This window comes from Cibotium barometz, chromosome 37 (assembly GCF_041138505.1).
Source record: "Cibotium barometz isolate CiBa-2024 chromosome 37, ASM4113850v1, whole genome shotgun sequence".
Classification (NCBI taxonomy): domain Eukaryota; kingdom Viridiplantae; phylum Streptophyta; class Polypodiopsida; order Cyatheales; family Cibotiaceae; genus Cibotium; species Cibotium barometz.
In genome coordinates, this window is record NC_141082.1 from 9,513,199 (window position 1) to 9,533,325 (window position 20,127).

At 40.3% G+C, this 20,127-nt stretch overlaps 1 protein-coding gene across 1 annotated transcript; it reads left to right on the plus strand.

Annotated features, from left to right (window-relative positions):
- The first annotated feature begins 856 nt into the window (after positions 1-856).
- On the plus strand, positions 857-4,960 carry LOC147616913 (10-deacetylbaccatin III 10-O-acetyltransferase-like). The gene is made up of 3 exons (XM_086776312.1): positions 857-1,347; positions 2,223-2,704; positions 4,279-4,960. Exons 1-3 carry the CDS (start codon positions 958-960, stop codon positions 4,760-4,762), a joined length of 1,356 nt encoding a protein of 451 aa, XP_086632438.1. The 5' UTR covers positions 857-957; the 3' UTR covers positions 4,763-4,960.
- Positions 4,961-20,127: the final 15,167 nt, after the last annotated feature.

Sequence of the window (20,127 nt, forward strand, 5' to 3'; positions counted from 1 at the left end):
GAGGGTAGCATAAATTTTATATGCTCTTGTAGTAAATTTTATTTAAGGGCATTCATAAACTATGAAAGATGCACGAGCCATAGTGTATGTATGTGGCAACACATTCATCAAGACATGTTATTGCATGCAAATCAAAATTGGACAAAACCATGCACATTAAAGTCGACGTTCGGTATGGCTAAAGAAAGGCATTTTCACTTGCAATAACTTTTTCTCTCCATTGTGGCCTCATTGATGAATGCTAGTTTTTGAATGCAATATCTTTGAGAAAACCTTTTGAAATGATCCATGTATATCAATGAGCAGATCACAAAAAATGAATATTATTGTGCTCAATGGTTTTTTGGGATGATGATTATGATGATATTCTTTACTTTTTTATTATGGCTAGAATGTTCGCTCAACTCCCTAAATTGTTTAATAAGTTTGCTTAACTTCCTGAAGTGAGAAGCTAAAAAACGCCAAAGGGGGGATGTAGTAAAGAAGAACTCTTGTGTTGTGTTGTGTTGTGCGTAGATAATGCCTGGAGGGAATATAGTAGAGAAGAACCCTTATGTTTTGTTGTGCCTAGATATTATATAAAAAGGTAAAGTTGATAAGGTTGGAATAGAAGGATATAAAGATTAAAGTGTGTGATTGTAAGAGTTCTTAGGTTTCACTCTATACATTGGTTGGAAAGTGGAATACAATGGATTGCAACAAGAGGTTGCTTCTTGTGTTTTTGACTGTTGTTATGCTTCTCATGCAGTCAAGGAAGCTTTCTTATGGAAGCAAAGGGGCAAGGAATGTGCCCCTTACGATTATATTAAATATTAAATAGGGTTCTTATACCAGCTTGAGCTGGGGATATGTTAATCTTATTGAAGCTTGTGTAGCTCTCTAACAAACCAAGTGAAGCTCTAATTGCAGGCATTAACATTGCATTATTAAGCTAATTAAGCTAGCTTTACATTAAGCATGGAGAGATCAGTGCCCGTTCTTGTGCCGCCATCGAGGCCAACTCCATACGAGGTGCTGCCATTGGCGCACGGGAGCGTGATGGCGGGGCTGAGCACGCTGGTGAGCACGCACGTGCTGGTGTTCAAACCTAGCCAGGAGCAAGGGGCGGCGAGGCCGGCGGACATAATTAGGTCCGGCCTGTCGGAGGTGCTGGTGCCCTACTACCCGCTGGCGGGCAAGATCGTGGAGAACGAGACGGGCTGGGAGGTGCAGTGCGATGGGCGCGGAGCCGTCCTCATCGTCACCACGGCGCCCGATTTCGGAGTGCTTGTTCCCGATGTCCCCCGCCCGGCCAAAACCCCTCGTGTGAAACCTCCGCCAACCAACGCACCTGCCCTTATTGTTCAGGTATTTCTATATGGTTAGCCCATCACCTTTCCTTAGCATATTTAAAGTGCCTTTTTTTTTTTTGCTTCCTTCCATATTTTTAGGCGCACACACGTGTCGCTACAAGACTCGAAAGCCCTCTTCGTCGTCGTTGCACCACAATGCTCATGGTTAAGCTTAAAGTGCTTGTTAGCCCATAAACTTACTCAGTGGGTTGAGTTTGAACTTATGGGATCCCCTCATTTTTGGCATGCTTACTGATCCCCTCATTTACTTATACATTTCCTAATACAATGCTTCTGTGGTTAGCCCATCTCCTTTTACTTAGCATATTTAAAGTGCCTTTTTTTTCCTCAAGATTTTTACACACACACGTGTCGCTACTACTACGAGACTCGAAAGCCCTCACAATGCTCATAAGTGCTTACTAGCCCATAAACTTACTTAGTTTGAATTTATGGGATCCCCTCATTTTTGGCATGTTTAGTGATACATTTAAATTTTTTCTTCAGAAGGGACTACTGGCCCTTACACCCTCTCTCCCTTTGCAATTTCTTCTTCTTTATCTTCTTTACCTAAGTATTACCTAAATGGTTAGCTAGTCAACTTATTCATGCTACAAACTTAACAACTCAAACTCAACATGTGAATAAAGTAGTTAGCGGCAGTGAAGGGATTTACAAGTGAACTTACCACCTTAGCTTAATAACTAGATGAAGTGATAAGCTAGTTAATTTATTCATGCTACTAACTTAACAACTAAAAATTGACATTTTATGTAAGATATCACCACACACATGTGATGTACATGTCATGGTATGAGCACACAGCATAACATGATCTTTTGACATCCATGTGGTTATAATGTTAAAGTATCTTAATTCTTTCTTTCTCAGGTCACAGAGCTCGGATGTGGAGGCTTCATCTTGAGTATTAAGTTATGGCGTGGGGTTTGTGATGTGCCAGGGCTATTACATTTCTTTTGTGGCTGGGCTGAGATGACCAGAGGAAAGCAAAATGTATCAGTATTTCCAATATGGGGTGATAAGGGATCACAAATGACCCCCTCATCATGGCCTACCATCTCTCGAAAGGATGATAATTATGATAATACTAATGGCACATTTCAAATCCATTTTCCTAGCTTACAGATGGGCACTCAAAATGGTCAATTAGATGGTTCGGATCAAGTTGCGTTGGCATCCCACCATGCTACAGAGCTTGTCAAGCTGGATGTTCCATTTGAGCTTATCCAATCGCTAGTTAATTTTCTCAATGTGGAGGAGGCATGCGAATGCAATGTGTCACAAGCCCTTGCAGCACACGTGTGGCGTGAGAGGACCCAAGCCATGCAAATCCCCCACAATGAAGATGTCAGGTATATAACTTGCAATTTGGGCGAAAAAAATAAATTGATGAATGGTTTTAAATTCACGTTAGCAAGAGATTGTTGTGAGAAAAGGTGAGTTACATCTTGCAAAGGTAGATGTAATGATGGACTAGAGTTCTTATAAATCATTTCAAAACTTTTTCTAGAAAATCAGTTTACTTCATATTTAGGAGCCTTTGAAAAATTTGATGATTTCTATTAGGTAAACATTATTTATTTAAGAACAAAAGAAGAAGGGTTTTCGGTGCCCTATTTAGGGCCTTTACAAACTCCCAATGCACCAAAAAGCATTGCCCATCACTTGTTGGGAACTTTGGAAAAGTTGATGATTTCTACTAGGTAAACATTAATTATTTAGCCACAAAAGAAAAAGGGTTTTGGTGCCCTATTTGGGGCCTTTACAAACACGCAAGGCACCCAAAAGCATTGCTCATCACTTGGACACTTGGGCATGCAATGCAGTGGGATGAGCACCCAAGCTCAGACACTCCCTTTACACATAGCCAAAAGATCTTGATGTCAAAAACTATTGTCAACAACCCCATGGGTTCCAAAACTGTTTGGAAGTCTCCTTGCCCCATCCATGTCAAAGGAAAAATGAATGCTCATACTTTTTTATTTTGTGGGGCGCCAAGTGGCATCCAACTCAAAAAGTGGGTAGCAACAACCACCCTAGGCTATGTGAGTACGGGGTGTGTAAAGGGGACAATGCCCACCATGCTTAATCATGCACTCCGATTGGTTGTAAAGGGCCTTACAAGTGTAAAACTAACCTCTGTTTGACACTCTAGTGACTCCCTTCTCTTTGTAAGCCCTTCCTTCTTCCTCTCTTCTTCTTCCCCCATTTTTCTTTCCCTCTCAAAGCATCTCTTATCTCATCAAACAAGGCATGCCTCCCATGAGATTCTTACTTGTTTGGGTTTAAAACACGTGAACTTCAACACCTTCTTTTTTGGAGATCTTTTTTCCCTTCTAAACTAGCTTCTTCTCTAGCCCCTAAAAGAGCAAGATTTCTTTTCTTCCCATCATCCCAATCTTTCTTGAGTATTTCATGTTAATTTTGGTAAATGAGTATTATTGAATTCATTGGACTAGTAAAGTAAGTTTTAAATTAATTAATCAATATATAACTAAAAATGATAGTGTAGAGAGAGAGAGAGAGAGAGAGAGAGAGAGAGAGAGAGAGAGAGAGAGAAGAGAAGAAGAAGAAGAAGAAGAAGAAGAAGAAGAAGAGGAAGAGGAAGAAGAAGAGGAGGAAGAAGAAGAAGAGCAAGAATAAGAAAGAAAGAAAAAAGAAAAAAGAGGAATTCCCAATAGAACCAAATATACTTTTTGAGATTTCGTTTTTCCCTTACTAAGAAAGAAAATCTATAACTTACTCTTGTCTAAGCATAACGCGAGGCTACATTACCATTTGGACACTAATGCTTCTTTGTTTTTAATTTGTGGTGATGTGGTCTTATATGTATCAACATGGTTTTAAAGGGTTATTTTATATGTATCAACATGGTTTTAAAGGGTTATTTTATTTTAATGTTAGTTTTGACATAAACTTCATTCAGGCTTTTCTTTATTTCTGATGTTGTGGAGAACCCACCAATTGGGTATTATGGGTCATTTACCTTCAATTGCCAAGCTATTGCAAGAGCAGGTGACTTGGTGGAGTTCCCTCTCTCTTATGCGGTGTGTCTCATACAATCTGCTGAATTAAACCTACTTAACAACTTCCTAGCTTGCACAAATGATTTCAAGGGCTTGCATAGATCAGAAGGGTATGTACCCCCTGAGGTCCTTCTGTTCACAAACCTCCCCACCAACAACTTGGAGAACCTACTAGATTTTGGTGTGCTTGGGAAGACAGATATCCCCAATGAAATCGCCCACTTTCCATCCAAAGTTAACATTGCTGCTATTGCCCGCCCTGTCCACACCTATGACAACATGTTGCAAATCATCATTAACAATGTCCCACATGTATTTGTAGATAATCTCCGTTCCCTCATTTGCAACATGCCCTCATACATCTCAAATGGTAGCAGAATGTAAAAATAATCAAACTTTCTCATAGTCTAATATGCTAGAGGAGGCAAAGGTATCAATAACAATGTCATTGTACTTGAAACATATGCAACAAATTCTTATTAAAAAAAAAGAATTACTTTAAACCTCAAAAACAAACATATGTAGCAAGAAGGCTTGCCAATATGTATCTCCTCAATGAGCTTACCCTCAATCCCTTGTTATCGTTTTATTTCAATACCTTGCCAACATGTCCCCAATGACATTTCCCTCAATCCTTGCCAATATGTATCTCCTTAATGAGCTTTCCCTTAATCCCTTGTATAACTATTGTATCATTTTTAAAGTACAAAGTAAGAAAAGTGTGTTCATTGCTTTCATCCACTAATACACAAATTGACATTAGCATAGAATTCAACATTGTCATGTATGGTATTTTATTTATAATGTAAGTTGATTTATTTGACATAAAAGCATTTACAATGGACTTAAAGTAATATAGATCATTTTTTTTGTAAAGAAAATTATGATTCTGTAGTATCTAAAAGAATAAAGAGCATATTAAAAGTGTATATCATCCTTTTAAGATTGGACCACTATAAGAAATAATATGTAGCAGATTCTAAGTATGAATCTTTGAATATAATCATCACATATCGACTCCATTTTTCTCAAAGGAGAGACAAAGAAAATAATCAAAAACCTTCATTAGGGAAAGACTAAGGTACTTCATGTTATAAAGTTAAGAATTAAGTAAGAAATAAGGTGAGAAACAATGAGAAAATGCTATTTGGATAAATTTTGGGTTGTTTGCTCCCCAAGACAACATGCAAAGTGTGGTCAAAGATTTAGTGTACCTTGGTTGGGATGTAACATGCACAACCTTACTTTTGTTGCTCAACATCTATCTTAAATCGGCATTTCATATCCAATAGTATATTTAGCCCTTTCTTTACTCTTCCTTGCCTCCTTTCCATCTTTAAAGGCTCTCCCTTTGCCTCTTATAATACATGTTAATGTGACAACCTCCAACAAAGGGAGCACGTAGGGTACACATCTCCTAGCCACCATCAAAAGGGCATATCCATGATTTTTAGGTAGGAAAGGAGGGGTAACATCTTGTAACTTTAGGTGCAACACATTACACAACAACCTTACTAAATTTCAAGCATTAAAAGAGTCTGAGAGTATGATTAGACCATAGGGATATAATTTTTGGTTGTGTTTGTTAATGGTCCTTCCCTGCTTTGTGTTGTTTGTGTATTTTTTAAAATCTCTTTTGATTGCTAGGACTTGTATTTTTTTTAACTCTATGTGCTTTTTTAAATTCTTCGCTTTTGTAGATGTATTGCCTTCAAACAATGTTGACTAATGGCCTTTAGAGTGACAAGTACCTTCAAGGCACTTTATGTAGATGCTCTTTGTGTTTTTTAATTCTTTTATCTTGTAGATGTATTTCCTTCAAAAAATGTTGAGTAGTGGCCTTTAAAGTGACACGTACCTTTAAGGCAATTTATGTAGAGGATGGGGAGTTGTTATTGTATGTAGCAAACAAAGCACCTACTTGCATGGCCATTGCTTGGAGTCCTATGTTTTATGCTCGCACAACACACATTGAGATTCATAATCACTTTGTGTGCGAGATAATTATGTTCAAGGAGGTTGAGATGGTTTACTGCTCGACAATAGGGAATTGTTTAAACATCTTCATCACAAAGGATCTTAGCAAAGATCATATGGGGCCATATCTTCATTCGCGACTCAGCGTTAGACCATAGAGGTAGTTCACCTTTGAGTGGGCATTAAGGGGGGTTGTTGGATATCAATGCTCCACCCTCATATTATATTACAGCTAGCCCCCATTATGAGGAGTAGCCATGATTGAGTAGCTCAAGCACCCGACATTCTCGTATTCACATGGGAAGGTGGCCTAAAAGGCCAAATGGTTTAGAGATAGCTTGGATTAGATTTAACACACTACCAATAGGTTGTATGCTATAATCAATTGTTATGTCATAACGGTCCACACTTGGAGTGGAGAGACTTTACTCTCGGTCACCTTGTCCTAACATTACGGAGCTTGAATAGGTCCTAAGATGAGCCCAAATGGTTGTCGGAGGTGGGATAATTGGTACACAGTTGGTGATCCATCGTTATGGGACCGATTCTACACCACCGACAGTGGCACCAACTATGACTATAGACCTTCGTGGTCATGTCATAGTCGCCTCATGTATATAGGCCTATAAAGATAGACATCTTACCCCTCATCCACACCATTCATCAATCATCACTGGTGAGTTTACTCGCTAGCTTCTACTAGCATATAGCCTCCATCTTAGTAGTCCCATATCAAACATCAAAGATCCCTTCACACACAGAGCACACGGGTGTGGGGCTTTGCCATCTATTATATCACATTAGTAATACATTATTCTTCTCTATGTGCACACTCCTTATGACTGCTCTCTTGTTTACACTGCATGTTGTATCTGATAAAATAAGAGGATATAAAATAAAATAGCATGCTCCCATGTCCACCTGACATAGTGACTATGGTGGGGGGTTGTGGTCACAAGCAAGATGGTATTAAGCTTTAGTGAGTACTAACATTTTCTCATTGTCAAATATGTAGTAGATGCGAGTATGTACCATCATTTTCTCACTATCTATCAAAGATGTAGTAGATGTACACACCTCCGTCCCCCACACCACTACCTAGTTCTCTATTATCACATAAAAGGAATAGATGCATCTATCCATGTACTTTAAAATATACTAAAATTTATCTTTTAAGAAAAAATATAGTTTTTAACATATTAAATTTTATGCAAAAAGAGTGGGATGAGCTCATCCTCTTAAGAGACAAGCTCTATTTTTTTTACAGAAAGTGTGTATACTAGAGATGAAGCTGTCAATGGATGTAGGAGATGATGCTTCTTGGGTAGAATTTAAGTTGTCAAACTTTATTAGAAAATGACATTAAAAAAACACAATTGATTTATATAGTTGTCATTTTTTTCATTTCTTTGTTGCAAAATGTGGACATTATAAAATAAATCTAACAATTCAAAAAAACTGTACTGCAACATGTAAATGAGTAGTAAAATTTTTTACAAACAAGAACTTATAAATAATAACTAAAAATAAACTATAGATGGTACATCGATTATGCTCTATTATGTTTAATGAACATTATAGAGAAGAATTAGAATATAATGCTAGACATTGTGTCCCCCCCCTAACAAATTATTTCAATGTCTACCAAAAGCTCAATGCAACTTAAAGTGAATTGCAAGACTAAGTACTTTATCAAATTTCTATAGTTCCAATCCTCAATTTACAATAACATGATGCCTGTTTCCCTCATGCCGCACATGATTAGGATCTAAACTTTCTCTTTTGAATTGGTATCCAAATTAAGGGATTCAACTTAGGTTTTTTTACTTTCATCTTTTGTAAGGAAAAACCAAACGGTTCTTTTCTTCATATGTACATACTTGTTTCTATCCCATGCCTCCTATAACAACATATTAAGCATTTGGATCATATCTTCTTTATAGACCCACACGGTTCTTTTCTTCATACTTGTTTCTATCCCATGCCTCCTATAACAACATATTAATCATTTGGATCATATCTTCATACTTGTTTCTATCCCATGCCTCCTATAACAACATATTAATCATTTGGATCATATCTTCATACTTGTTTCTATCCCATGCCTCCTATAACAACATATTAATCATTTGGATCATATCTTCTTTATAGACCCACATAGTTGAGGTCTTATATAATATAATTTCATAGTAGATAGCATAAGAAAAAACATGAGGTGGCATGATGCATCCCAAGTAAGCTCACACAAGCCATAGGTAAACTTTTGTAAAGGGTTGTAAAGGGTTGGATGTAAAGGGTTGTAAAGGGTTGGATGTTAGATTTCAACCTCTAGCAAAAGCTTTCATATGGTCAAGTTATAAGAGAGAGGCCACTTATGGTTACTAAATATTTTTAGGGGGATGGGCTCTAGCCTTCCATAAGCATGTTGCTTTTGTAGTAAAAGAACACCCCCCTTTAGGTTGCCTTCTACACCACTCCCATATCTTGTAGAATACTCCTCAGCCATAATGCCTCACATGATGCAAAGCATGCAGCTTTATACTCATCCTCTATTGGCTAGAGCATAATAGTGAGCTATTTCTTATTGATCTAAGAAATGCATCATCCTAAACAAAGAGAGAGAAAAAAACCTATTAACTGAGCACCTGGTGTCTGAACAAAGAGAGAGAGAAAAAACCTATTAACTGAGCACCTGGTGTCTGAATCACCTGCCCAATTTGAGTCACAAAAGCCACCGAGGGTCTTGCCCACAGCATAGGTGATGTTGTACTCTTAAGTACCTTAGATGTATCATAACACCCATATACATGCTTTTTAATGTTCTCCTAGGGCTTGTTGGAGAACCTGCTCAAAACACCAATAGCAAAACTAATGTATGGTCTAGTATTACACAAGAAAATAAGACTACCAACTAATTCTTGTATAACGTCTCATCCACAACATCTAAGGTATCTTTGATGGACAGCTTTAGATCAACCTCCATTGGGGTATCAATTGCCTTGCATTTGGTCATGCCAAATGCCTTGAGTATCTCACATACATATTTCTACTAAGAGATGAAAATTTTATCTGCCTTTTGCTAGACCTCAATCCCTAAATAATAATGCATGAACCCAAAATCTGTTATCTTAAACTTTGCATCTGTTGTGTTTGTGAGACCTTTTTCTGGTGATCCCCTATTAAGATGAGGTCATCTACATAGAGAAAAACAACCATATACTTTCCCTGCTCATAAAAGACATACAAATTTGCATCTAAAGGGATGTGTAAGAGACAAATACTCACAAAGTAAGCATCAATCCTCTGGTACCATGCTTGTGGGGCCTGTTTTAACCCATAGAGTTTCTTTTGTAACCTACAAACTTTGCTTTTAGAATCAGGAGAACCACAAACCTAGGTGGTTGTTCCACATATACCTCCTCGAAATTCTTATTGAAGGAAAGTAGATTTTACATCCATTTGGAGAACATGCCATCTCCATTGCACTGCCAATGCAAGAGTACTACAAATTGTGGTTAACCTAGCTATAGGAGTAAAAGTTTATGAAAGTCAAAACCTAACATGGAGAAGATGGAGAAAGAAGGAGAAAAAAAAAGGTCAAGGAGGAGGATGAAAGAAGAGTAGAAGTAAAATAAGGTAAAGGAAAACACAAAACGATAAAATAAAAACAAAAACAAGGGAAAGAGAAGAATAAAACAATAAAATGAAAACAAATAAAAATATAGAGAGAAGAGTGAGAAAAATAGAGAAAAGAAAAGATGAAAAGGAAAAGAGAGGGATAATAAGCACAAAGTAGAGGAGAAGAAAAATAGAATAATGATAAATATAAAAGTGTGGGGAATAGAGAAATAGGTATTAAAAGAAAAGAGAAATGAAAGAAAGAGTGAATCATTATTGAAGGCCCATCATCTCCCTGTCAATAACTTTATTCACACTTGAGACATCTTGGTGGGTGTCTCACACACCTCTGAGACACCCACCAACGAAGGCCCAATTATTGAAGGCCCATCATCTCCCCATAATCATTTTATTCACACTTGTGGTGAGACACCCACCAAGCTACAAGGGCAAAATTCACCAAGCTATACAAGCCCAATTCACCAAGCTAATAAGGCCTAATTAAAAAATACATGCACCCAAAAAATAGTTTCTTTCATCTTGTATGTTGCTTTCACAAACATCCAAGAGAAAAATATGATCTTACTTTTATATAAGTGAAACAACCAATTAAATTGTTGTGGATAAAATTTTGGGTGTTCGGGTGGCATGAACATGCTAGATAATAGAATCACACTTATAAATGTCCATCTGTGGGGCTTAGCCCCCAATATTGTGACATCAATGAAATGAACTTTCATTTGGTTGTTTGTGAAACCAGCCTAGGATTTCATCTTTACTTTGAGATTCTACACCTCTTCCTTATTCACTTCCTAAAAACCATGGGAGGAGACCACATGGGACCCAATGTCTTGTAAGAACATACATCTCTTCCTTATGCACTTCTTAAAAGCCAGGGGAGGAGACCACATGGGACCCAATTTCTTCTGAGAACAACTTAAATCAAAGAAGCTATAACATAATTCACCCCTTAATATTGAAAATTGGATATAAGGAAGCATTACTAATTAGGGGTTCATTTGGGTCTCATCCTTTGTGTCAAATATACATGGAAAGCACATTTGTGGTGTCTGAGGAAAGTGCTAGAGAGATGTCGGCTTTACACGATCTCTCTTAACCCTCTGAAATCCCAAGTATGGGTCAAGCATGGAGTAATCCTGGGACTCATTGTCTCAAAACATGGTACTACATAGATGACAGTAAAGTGCAGCTCATTCTTGAGTTGCCACCCCCCTACCAACTTCAAAGGAGTCTAGCAATTCATGGGACATGTAGGTTATTACTGATGTTTCATCTTTATGTATGCCAACATTGCTCGTCCCCGTTACGGTGATTTTTCAATGAATAGAGAAGTGTCAACAAGAACATGATACCCTAAAAAGGCATTGGCCAAGCGCTCCCATTTTGAGATCCCCTAATTGGGAGATCATATTCCACGTCCACATAGATGCCTTTGCCTTTGCCTTCGCAATTGGTTGTGTGCTCACTTAATGCGGAGAATGCAATAGAGAATTCCCTATTAGCTTTGCCAAGTCAATTAAATGAAGCAGAACGGAACTATACCACCACGAAAAGAGAAGGGTTGGCCATGGTCTATACTGTTAAAAAGTTTTGCAAGGCGAGCCAAATTTATTTTCTTTGTAGACCGTCAAGCTCTTCTTTATTTGGTAAACAAACCTTGTAACCACTGGTAGAATCACCAGATGGCTCCTAATTCTACTAAGATTTGACTTGACACGGTACGTAAAGGCTCCTAGCATGTATTGGCCAACCATATGTTGTGTATCCCTAACGGAGAGTCGTTGGTGGTGGGTGTTGATGTGATGACCTGCCAGATGCCCCCCTATTCTAGCTATGTTTGATTCCTTAATGGGGAGAGGAAGTTGCACACTTCCTTGCTAATGGTGGCCTACCCACCGAAGCACCAATCAACAAGGACAAAGCAAGACGCCTCATAAAAAAATCTTCCCCTTATCAATTGATTACAGGGCAACTCTACAAGCAAGGAAAGGACAGAATCATGAGACACTGTGTCCGTGAGGATGAGTGCGTCTCTATTTTGGAGCAAGCCCACTCTGGAGTCTCAGGTGGACACTTTGCAGCACATACCAAAAGATCCTACTGGTAGGCATGTGGTGACTAACCTTGTTTGGAGATGCCGTTGAATACGTCAAAAGGTGTGATGAATGCCAATGGTCATCAATTCCACACAATAAGGATAGAATGCCCTTATACCCTATCATGTCCTTACAACCATTTGAGAAATAGGTCATCGATTTTGTGGGACCCATTAGTTTGGCTACCCGACACACCCAAGCCTAGTACATCATAGCGGCCACATACTACTGCACAAAATGGGTTGAAGCTAGAGCCATAAGAAAAGCCAATGCAAGGTCCACGACAAAATTCCTTTTACGAGTGCGTCACTCGCTTTGGGTGCCCTCTTAATCTTGTGAGTGACAGTGGCACCCACTTCATTAATGAAGTAATACGATTCTTGTTATAAGAATTATTGGTCACGCACCAAAAATCTTCACCCTATTAACCCCAAGCCAATGGCAAGACAAAAGCACAAGCAAGATCCTATGTGCTATCCTAATTAAGACTGTACAGGTGAGTTGCAATGATTGAAATAGAAGTTGTCGGCTGCACTTTGGGATTATCGCACTGCATATAAAGTGGCTATTAACACAACACCCTTCATCTTAACCTATGGAACTAAAGCGGTTATGCCTATGGAATTCTTAGTGCCAAGCTTACGAGTTGCTATATGGGAAAGGCTCATTGGCAATGTCCTGAGTGACCAGCTTTTTAAGGTTGAGAAGCTTGATGAAACACGTCTAAGAGCTGTGTATGGAATGATAGTCAGAAAACTAAGGTTCAAGCAATGGTTTGATGACCAATTCAAGGAAAAGGAGATGAATGAGGGGTATCTGGTCCTCCTCTACATCACAAAAAAGCACAAGAGGAAACTCAAATACAGAGGACTAGGACCTTTCCTAGTGACTGAAATAACCCCATAAGGCATAGTGCGCATTAAAACCCTCGACGGTGTTAAAATGACTGGTTATTTCAATGTTAGCAAACTAAAACCACTCATGCAGAACACCTTAAGGGCCATTCACCTCAAAAAAGAGGAGAGACAAAAACATAATGAAATGAAAAAATAGCACAATACAAAGCCAAGGAACAACAAGAAAAACTTAGAGGCCAACAAATCATTGTAAACATGGCCCAGGTAGTTGAGGAAGAGGACTCGGAAGTGAAACTTGCATGCTTGTGGTTAGGAATGACCACCTCGACAAGTTTCAAAAACTTGCACTTGTTGATACGGGTGCTAACCACAACTTAATGTCCTATGACATATGCCATTTTCTCAGGAGGCCAACCTTACTACCCACCCCAGCCATTGTCACTACTGTTGCTTTGTATTCCATCAAATGTTTAGGTGTTGTTACAATTCTATTTCACATTGGGAATAACCCCCTAGAAGGGAAGTTCTATGTAATGCCTACATGAATAATGCAAGAAGAGATCCTTCTCAAACATGGATGGGACACAATAGGTGTCATATTGATTGGGATGCATGAACGGCCACACTACAATTGGCTCAGGGTAAGTTACTGTCCTTATGATAGACAAAGAGCCGAAGCCACCAATCTCACCTCCACAAGGTGACCAATCCTCTGCATCAACCCACAATCACCCTGCTTATTGACCAACATAGAACTATGCCACCAAAAAAGAGGCCTCTCCTTCACTAAGACACCTCATCCACTGAAAGAGCCCCATTCACACCCAACTTGGCAGCATCAAGTCAAACCTCGCCAATTGAGCCCACTAACACTACTAACACCACTAATTGCCAATAGGTACTAGCTCGCCCTCGTTCCACCCAACCCGTCCACTGTTGGGGGTGCCCAAGAAGATCATCATTGCCTAGGGTTATTATGAGGGTGTTAACACCCTATGGATTCCCCAAAGATCCAACCTTTCCCCTCAAACCTTGGCAAAACCCAAAGCTTCGGCAAACCTAAAAGCTCCTATACCTCGTCATGTTGGCCGAACCTCATGTTGACCTCTGATAAGGTAGCCCCAAGCCCACAAGGTCAAAGAGAATATCCAGTGAAGACTCTCACCACCGCAAAATAGTTGTCACCACCCACCTCATCCTCACGATGCAACTACTTACAGGTGGGTACCTAAACCTCTTCACTGCCCGAAATTTTTATGAAGGTAATCGGCACATTTGGTTACCGCAAGACTCCGGATGTGCACCCTCCCTGCTCCCAAGACCCCAACACCACAACAATTCTAATGGAAGCCAAAGATAGCCCCAACTATTGCCACCAATAGCACTTTGTAGGATAAGGGGAAAGCAAAGATCTAGGTGGAAGCCGATGCCACACAACCCTTGCCCACACTGTCTCCACCAGTGATATCCCATCAACCTCAGCTACCCCACCTACTCTTATCATAGGACTCCCTCAATACACCCTTCCTCAACCTCTTACCTCTCCAACCACTCCTCATCTAGCAGCTCCCTCCTATGAAGCATCAAGGCCTCACAATGAGCTTCCAACCTTGCCCAAACCCAATTAGAACCACCTTCTTACTATCACCAATTAGGCAAGGAGTCAGTACAAAACCTGTAATGGGGTGCTGACCATGTAGTCTTTGGGTACAAAACATGTTCATAGGGTGCCACCGATTTGAGGAGTATGGGAAGCACCCCACCCATCTTTCCCATTTTGGGTGAAGCCCTCATGAAGCAGGTTGATGGCCATGCCATCCACCATAGCCTCTTGAAGAATATGCACAAGGTCAAGTACAAGCTGATCTACTACATAGAACCTTGTTATTGAGCCATCACGGACCTTATCATCATAGTCACCCACCTGGAGTAGTTAGGGCTCGGCAACAAAATTCCCACAATGCAGCCATGGGGGCCAGACCTATTGAACTACCTCTACTTCATAGAGACCTACAATGCCAACCGAGCTATGGGGCAGGTTCTTGCTCCTCACACCATCCATCTCACCCTCAACCTAGTTAGGGATGCACTTCACCTTCCCAAAGCCGAGCAACCATATGTACAACACAACAATGTCATGCGCCATGGTGGCAAAACATCGCTCCCCTGGAGCTTGTTATGCATGCTTGTGCCCTTTCCTTCCTCCTCATCACCATGCTAGGTAGACAGGTTTAACAGATGCAACCTCACAACTCTAGACTGTTTCCCAGCAAGGCGTCATAGTCAATTGGGTAGAGTACTTGCATAAAGAGCTCCATGCAATTTACTCAAACCCTCAAGGAAAGTTGGTAGCCTCCTCATTCATTGCTAACCAAAGTACTATACCACGTCGCTGTGGTTGGGAGGACCTTCCACACCATGTCCGCCTCCCTCTAGAGCACCTCCATTCCACCCCCTATTTAGGAACCCCATCCCTCCCTAACCTCGCCCCACTCCAAATGCCACCATGTACATCCTCAAGAGGAGGAGGAGGCCCATCACAAAGCCGCAAAGAAGGAGGAACTTTGCCGCATCTCCTAGTTCCTTGAGGAGAACCTTCTCCAAACTCCCAACCTAGGGAGCCAACCCCTCCCTTTATCACCCCTAGATTTTCTAGAAGAAGGTCCCTTGGCATCCCCATCTACTTAGCGGCATATGATGGACACCCTCCTCGTCGCTATGGGTTCAAGCTGGGTGTTTCCGCTCCCAATAGGCCAACTCAGAAGACATCAAGTCCTCTCACGGTGCCCTACCCAACTTCATAGAGGGATTTTTGAACCTTGCTAGGGAGCTTGTCACACAAATGATACACTACATGTAGTGGCAACATGAGCAAGTTACAGCCACCCAACAAGCCATGCTCCTGGCCAAAGCGGATCGACTGCAAATCCAACAAGATCTCTAGGCAGCCCTCCTCGCCAGCACCCACTTGCAGATGACCCTGGCGGACCTCGAGAATACACTCGCTGCTTCGCACCCTGGCCACTGTCACCTAGCTCCAACAACAATCCATGTGGCCAGGGAGGATGCCCAAAGTGAGAGTAGGCCCTTTCCCTCGCCCAAAAGGAAGCTCAAGACCTCTGCTCTGCTGCCACCAAAGCACACACCGTTGAGGATGGCTACAACAAACTGCACACTTCCTTTGACTCTTATAAATAGGTGGTCGAGCAAACCCTATAGCATAAGGATGCCTAGCTACAGGGGCAGCCAAAGAGCATGCCCTCCAACCCTAACCAGCAAATCCTATAGCATAAGGATGCCTAGCTATAGGGGCAGCCAAAGAGCATGCCCTCCAACCGACATCCACAACACCATGGAGCAAAAGGTTGATGCTTTAATGGACGCTGCCATCGAGTTGCAACCCTCTCCATCCCACCCCAAAACCATCCACAACTTCTCGAACTACACTTCTATGGTCTCCACCTCAACCTTCTCCAATACAACATCTTCATGACGACCCCCTCACCTCATCCACCCTCTCCTACATCATTACTAAACTCCCCTTCCCATCCCTCAACCTCCTCATCACCCTATTTTTCCAAAACCAAGTTTCCTTTGAAGATCCCACTAACCTCTTCACCCTTCCCATACACCCCATCATTCGCTAACCTCATCAACTAGGCCACGCTTTTGGAGTATGGGCATGCCATAGATACTGATGCCACTATTGATCTCTTTATCCCCTATGGCCTTTGCCCATACCCTTATAACTCCTCCATATCCATCACCGACCTTGCCTTTATGGAGTGTCTTGGTGGCTGGACTACCATCTTCTACGCTTACAAAACACTTCATCGTCGAGTCCTCCCACCATACTCCCCTATGCTACCGCCAATTGGATTTTCTTCTCCTCCAAACAGCTGGCCCGCGACCCTAACGATGATAACAACGATGGCAGGGATGATGCCAACAATCTGCCAGGAAGAATTTACATTTTACTAGATATTCCCTTAAGATTCTATTCCTTAAAGGTTTTTCTTTAACATCTAAGATCTCCTCTGGTTCCAATGCTATCCATTCCCAAACTAGCATAATGGTTTGATTATCCTCTAAAATTATATGCAAACTCCATCATATGGAGATAGTTTAACCATCTCTTTAGTTCTTACCCACAAAATGCCCTGAGAATATCTTTAATGACTTGATTAACTCTTTTTGTTTGGCCATCTGATAAGCTATACTAAGATCCAGGGAATACCCTCATGCTTCAAAGAATAATGTCTCAAAATGTGAAGGAAATTTTGCATTTCTATCACTTAGTATTATGTGGAGTAATCCATGAAGTCTAAAAATCTCTTAAAAAAAAACCTTGGTAATATCCAATGCAATGAACCTCTTCTTTACTAGAATCAAGTGCACAACTTTTGCTAGTTTGTCGACTAAATATAGAATCATATCCAACACTTAATCCAGTGATCCAATTTATACTTGTGCACACTTCCACTTCATTATCAGAATATCCATGGGGGATGCAATTTACTGGGAAATTTTACCCTCAACTTTAATCCTTGGTAAGGCATTGATGACAAACATAGCTCACTACATCCCTTTCAATCCTGGCCATGAGAAACTCCTCTTGACCATCACAAATGTCTTTACATATCTAGAATGTCCTGCAATTGGGATATCATGAGCTTCAACCAAAATATGTTTCTTGAATTTACCTTCACTAGGGATGATACATAAGCGATTACTATAATACAAGCATCGATCCTCAAGTTTTTACCCTTGAACCTTATTCAGTTCTTGAGTTGCATTGCTCTCTTGCCCCATCAACAAGGTAATTTTTATCTATTTCAATCTTATCCTTAATTTCCATAGGGAGTGGATTAGAAGTCACAGTTATGGTAAAAGCAAAGAAACTTTTTAACTAAGGGCATTTGCAATTGCATTTTCCTTCCTTGATTTATATATAAATCAAATTCTTCAAATAATTACAGCCACCTCCTTTGACACATATCAGGGTTTCTCTAGGTACATATCCACTTTAAGCTTTTGTGGTAAGTTAGTAGAGTAATCTCTACCCAAGAAGATAATGTCTCCATGTTTTCAAAAGCATGAGTGATAGCTAAGAGTTCGAGGTCATGGAAAACATAATTTCGCTCATGGGCCTGGAGCTTCTATGATTCATATGCCACTGGCCTCCTTTCTTGCATAAGGATCACACACTAATTGTGTATCCACTTGCATCAGTAATCATCTCAAAGGGTTTGCCAAACTCTAGTAATTTCAGCATTGGGTTGGTTACTAAGGTAGTCTTCAGTTTATTAAATGCACTTTGGCCACAAAAGGGTTCACTTAAATGGCATATCCTTTTTAAGAAGAGTTGTGAGACAAACCAATCTTGGCATAAATTTAGATGAATATCCAGTACCATCTTGTTAGACCAAGAAAACCTTGAGCTTCCTTTATAGCCTTAGGTTTTGGCCAATCTATGATGGCTTCTACCTTAGCTCGGTCAACTAAGATTCCATCTTTAGACATAATATTCAATATGCTTAGTGAAAAATGTACACTTAATCCTTTTTGCAAAGAGCTTGTGTTTCCTTAGGATGTTTAAAACTGTTCAGACATGTGATCCATTTTCATGGCATTTACACTAGATTTTTTCATTAGATCCTTCCAAACAACAAGAGCAACACTCCTTTGTTGCCTTCAAGGCTTCTACGTATCATAAGTATTGTTCTTCCCCCTTCATGCTTGGTGTATATATGTCTCTAATCTTTGTTGGTTTCTTAGCACTTTTGAGTAGAGCTTCTCTCTTTTCAAGGAATTCTTTGAGAAGTGCCTGGTGTTCTGAGTGACATTTCTCCTTCATTATCTTTGTTATCCAAGGAGCTTCTTGGTGTAAAACTTGGACTTAAGCCCCTAATTGGTACCATTTTTATCTCTTTAGGAGAATTTTTCCCATTTTTGATTCCTCCTTCCTTGGCAGAATTAATATCCTTATTTTTGGAAGCCTTGACTAGGATTATGTCCCTACCATTTTTATCACAAAACTATGTTTCCATGGGTGTAGGACATACGTCCGTCATTTGCTAGTAAGTGCATCTACTTTTCCTCCTCCTTAGGGTTCTATAGTGAAGATATGGAAGATCCATCTTCTGCCTTGCATCTCTTACCATTTTATCCATTGAAGTGGTGTATGTGTAATAAGTCCGAGCGAGCCATCGTATCTGACTCCAAGTCATTCAATAGACATTCTGGTGACTTCTTTGTACTTATGACCTTTTAGGTTCACCTTAATGTTATTTCCCTCTGCTGTGACAGAGGTAGATGATGTCATAACCCCAATTGTGAATCATCGACAATTGGCATATGAATAGTTGTCCAAGAATCACATCATAGTTGGTGGGGTCAACAACAACAAATTTATGCTCATTGGTCAGACCACATGATGGTACCTCCACATCTTTCAAGATTCCCATAGGGATTCCTAAATTTCCATCCTCCAGCTTGAGGACTATTTTTTCTTTTTTTAAGGGGATTTCATCCCCATCTTTGCCACATGTCTTTGGTGATAATGTTCACTCGTGCTTCCCCGTCAAGGATCATAGTGGTTGGTCACTCCTCCCAATTTGATTGGAATGGTGGCATTCATATCATCACCCTTATAATACTTCCCAATCGTATTGATTGGAACATCCTTGAATATGTCCATTGTGGGTTATCTATTTTAGCATGGTCTATTTCCTCTCAATCTCCCCAAGAGGTTTAAGCTTCTCTTTCATCCATTGATGGACTTTGTCCTAAGCAATTGGCTTGCATACCAGTATTTAGCCATGGTCATTAGTGACTAGGGTTGAGAGGATTTCTCTTGAGGCTTCCATTTCTAGAGCGACAAAGTAGGCTCTCAAGATGGGATGCTTGCAACTATCATTGTAAGGATGATGCAGTAGGTAATGAGCTAAGTTTAGATTTGCATGGCACCCATGCCCATTTGGAGGGCAGTCTCTCAGTATATCCTCCCATTAGGGATGCTCCCGATAGAATATTGCCTCTCTTGGTCAAGCCTTCCCCTTATGATGTATTCATGGAGCAACCTCATATTCTCTATTTCATCAAGCTCCTGGAGCTCTTTGTGAGGTGTAGGAGTTGCTATGGGCAATCCTGGTTCAACCTCCCTTGGTGTTCCCTCTTG

What these genes read in the sequence shown, in the direction of transcription:
- LOC147616913 (XM_086776312.1), top strand. Translation starts at nt 958, where the DNA reads ATGGAGAGATCAGTGCCCGTTCTTGTGCCGCCATCGAGGCCAACTCCA. An exon ending in CACCTGCCCTTATTGTTCAG is followed by an intron (nt 1,348 to 2,222) that starts GTATTTCTATAT and finishes TTTCTTTCTCAG; the next exon opens with GTCACAGAGCTCGGATGTGG. An exon ending in CCCCACAATGAAGATGTCAG is followed by an intron (nt 2,705 to 4,278) that starts GTATATAACTTG and finishes AACTTCATTCAG; the next exon opens with GCTTTTCTTTATTTCTGATG.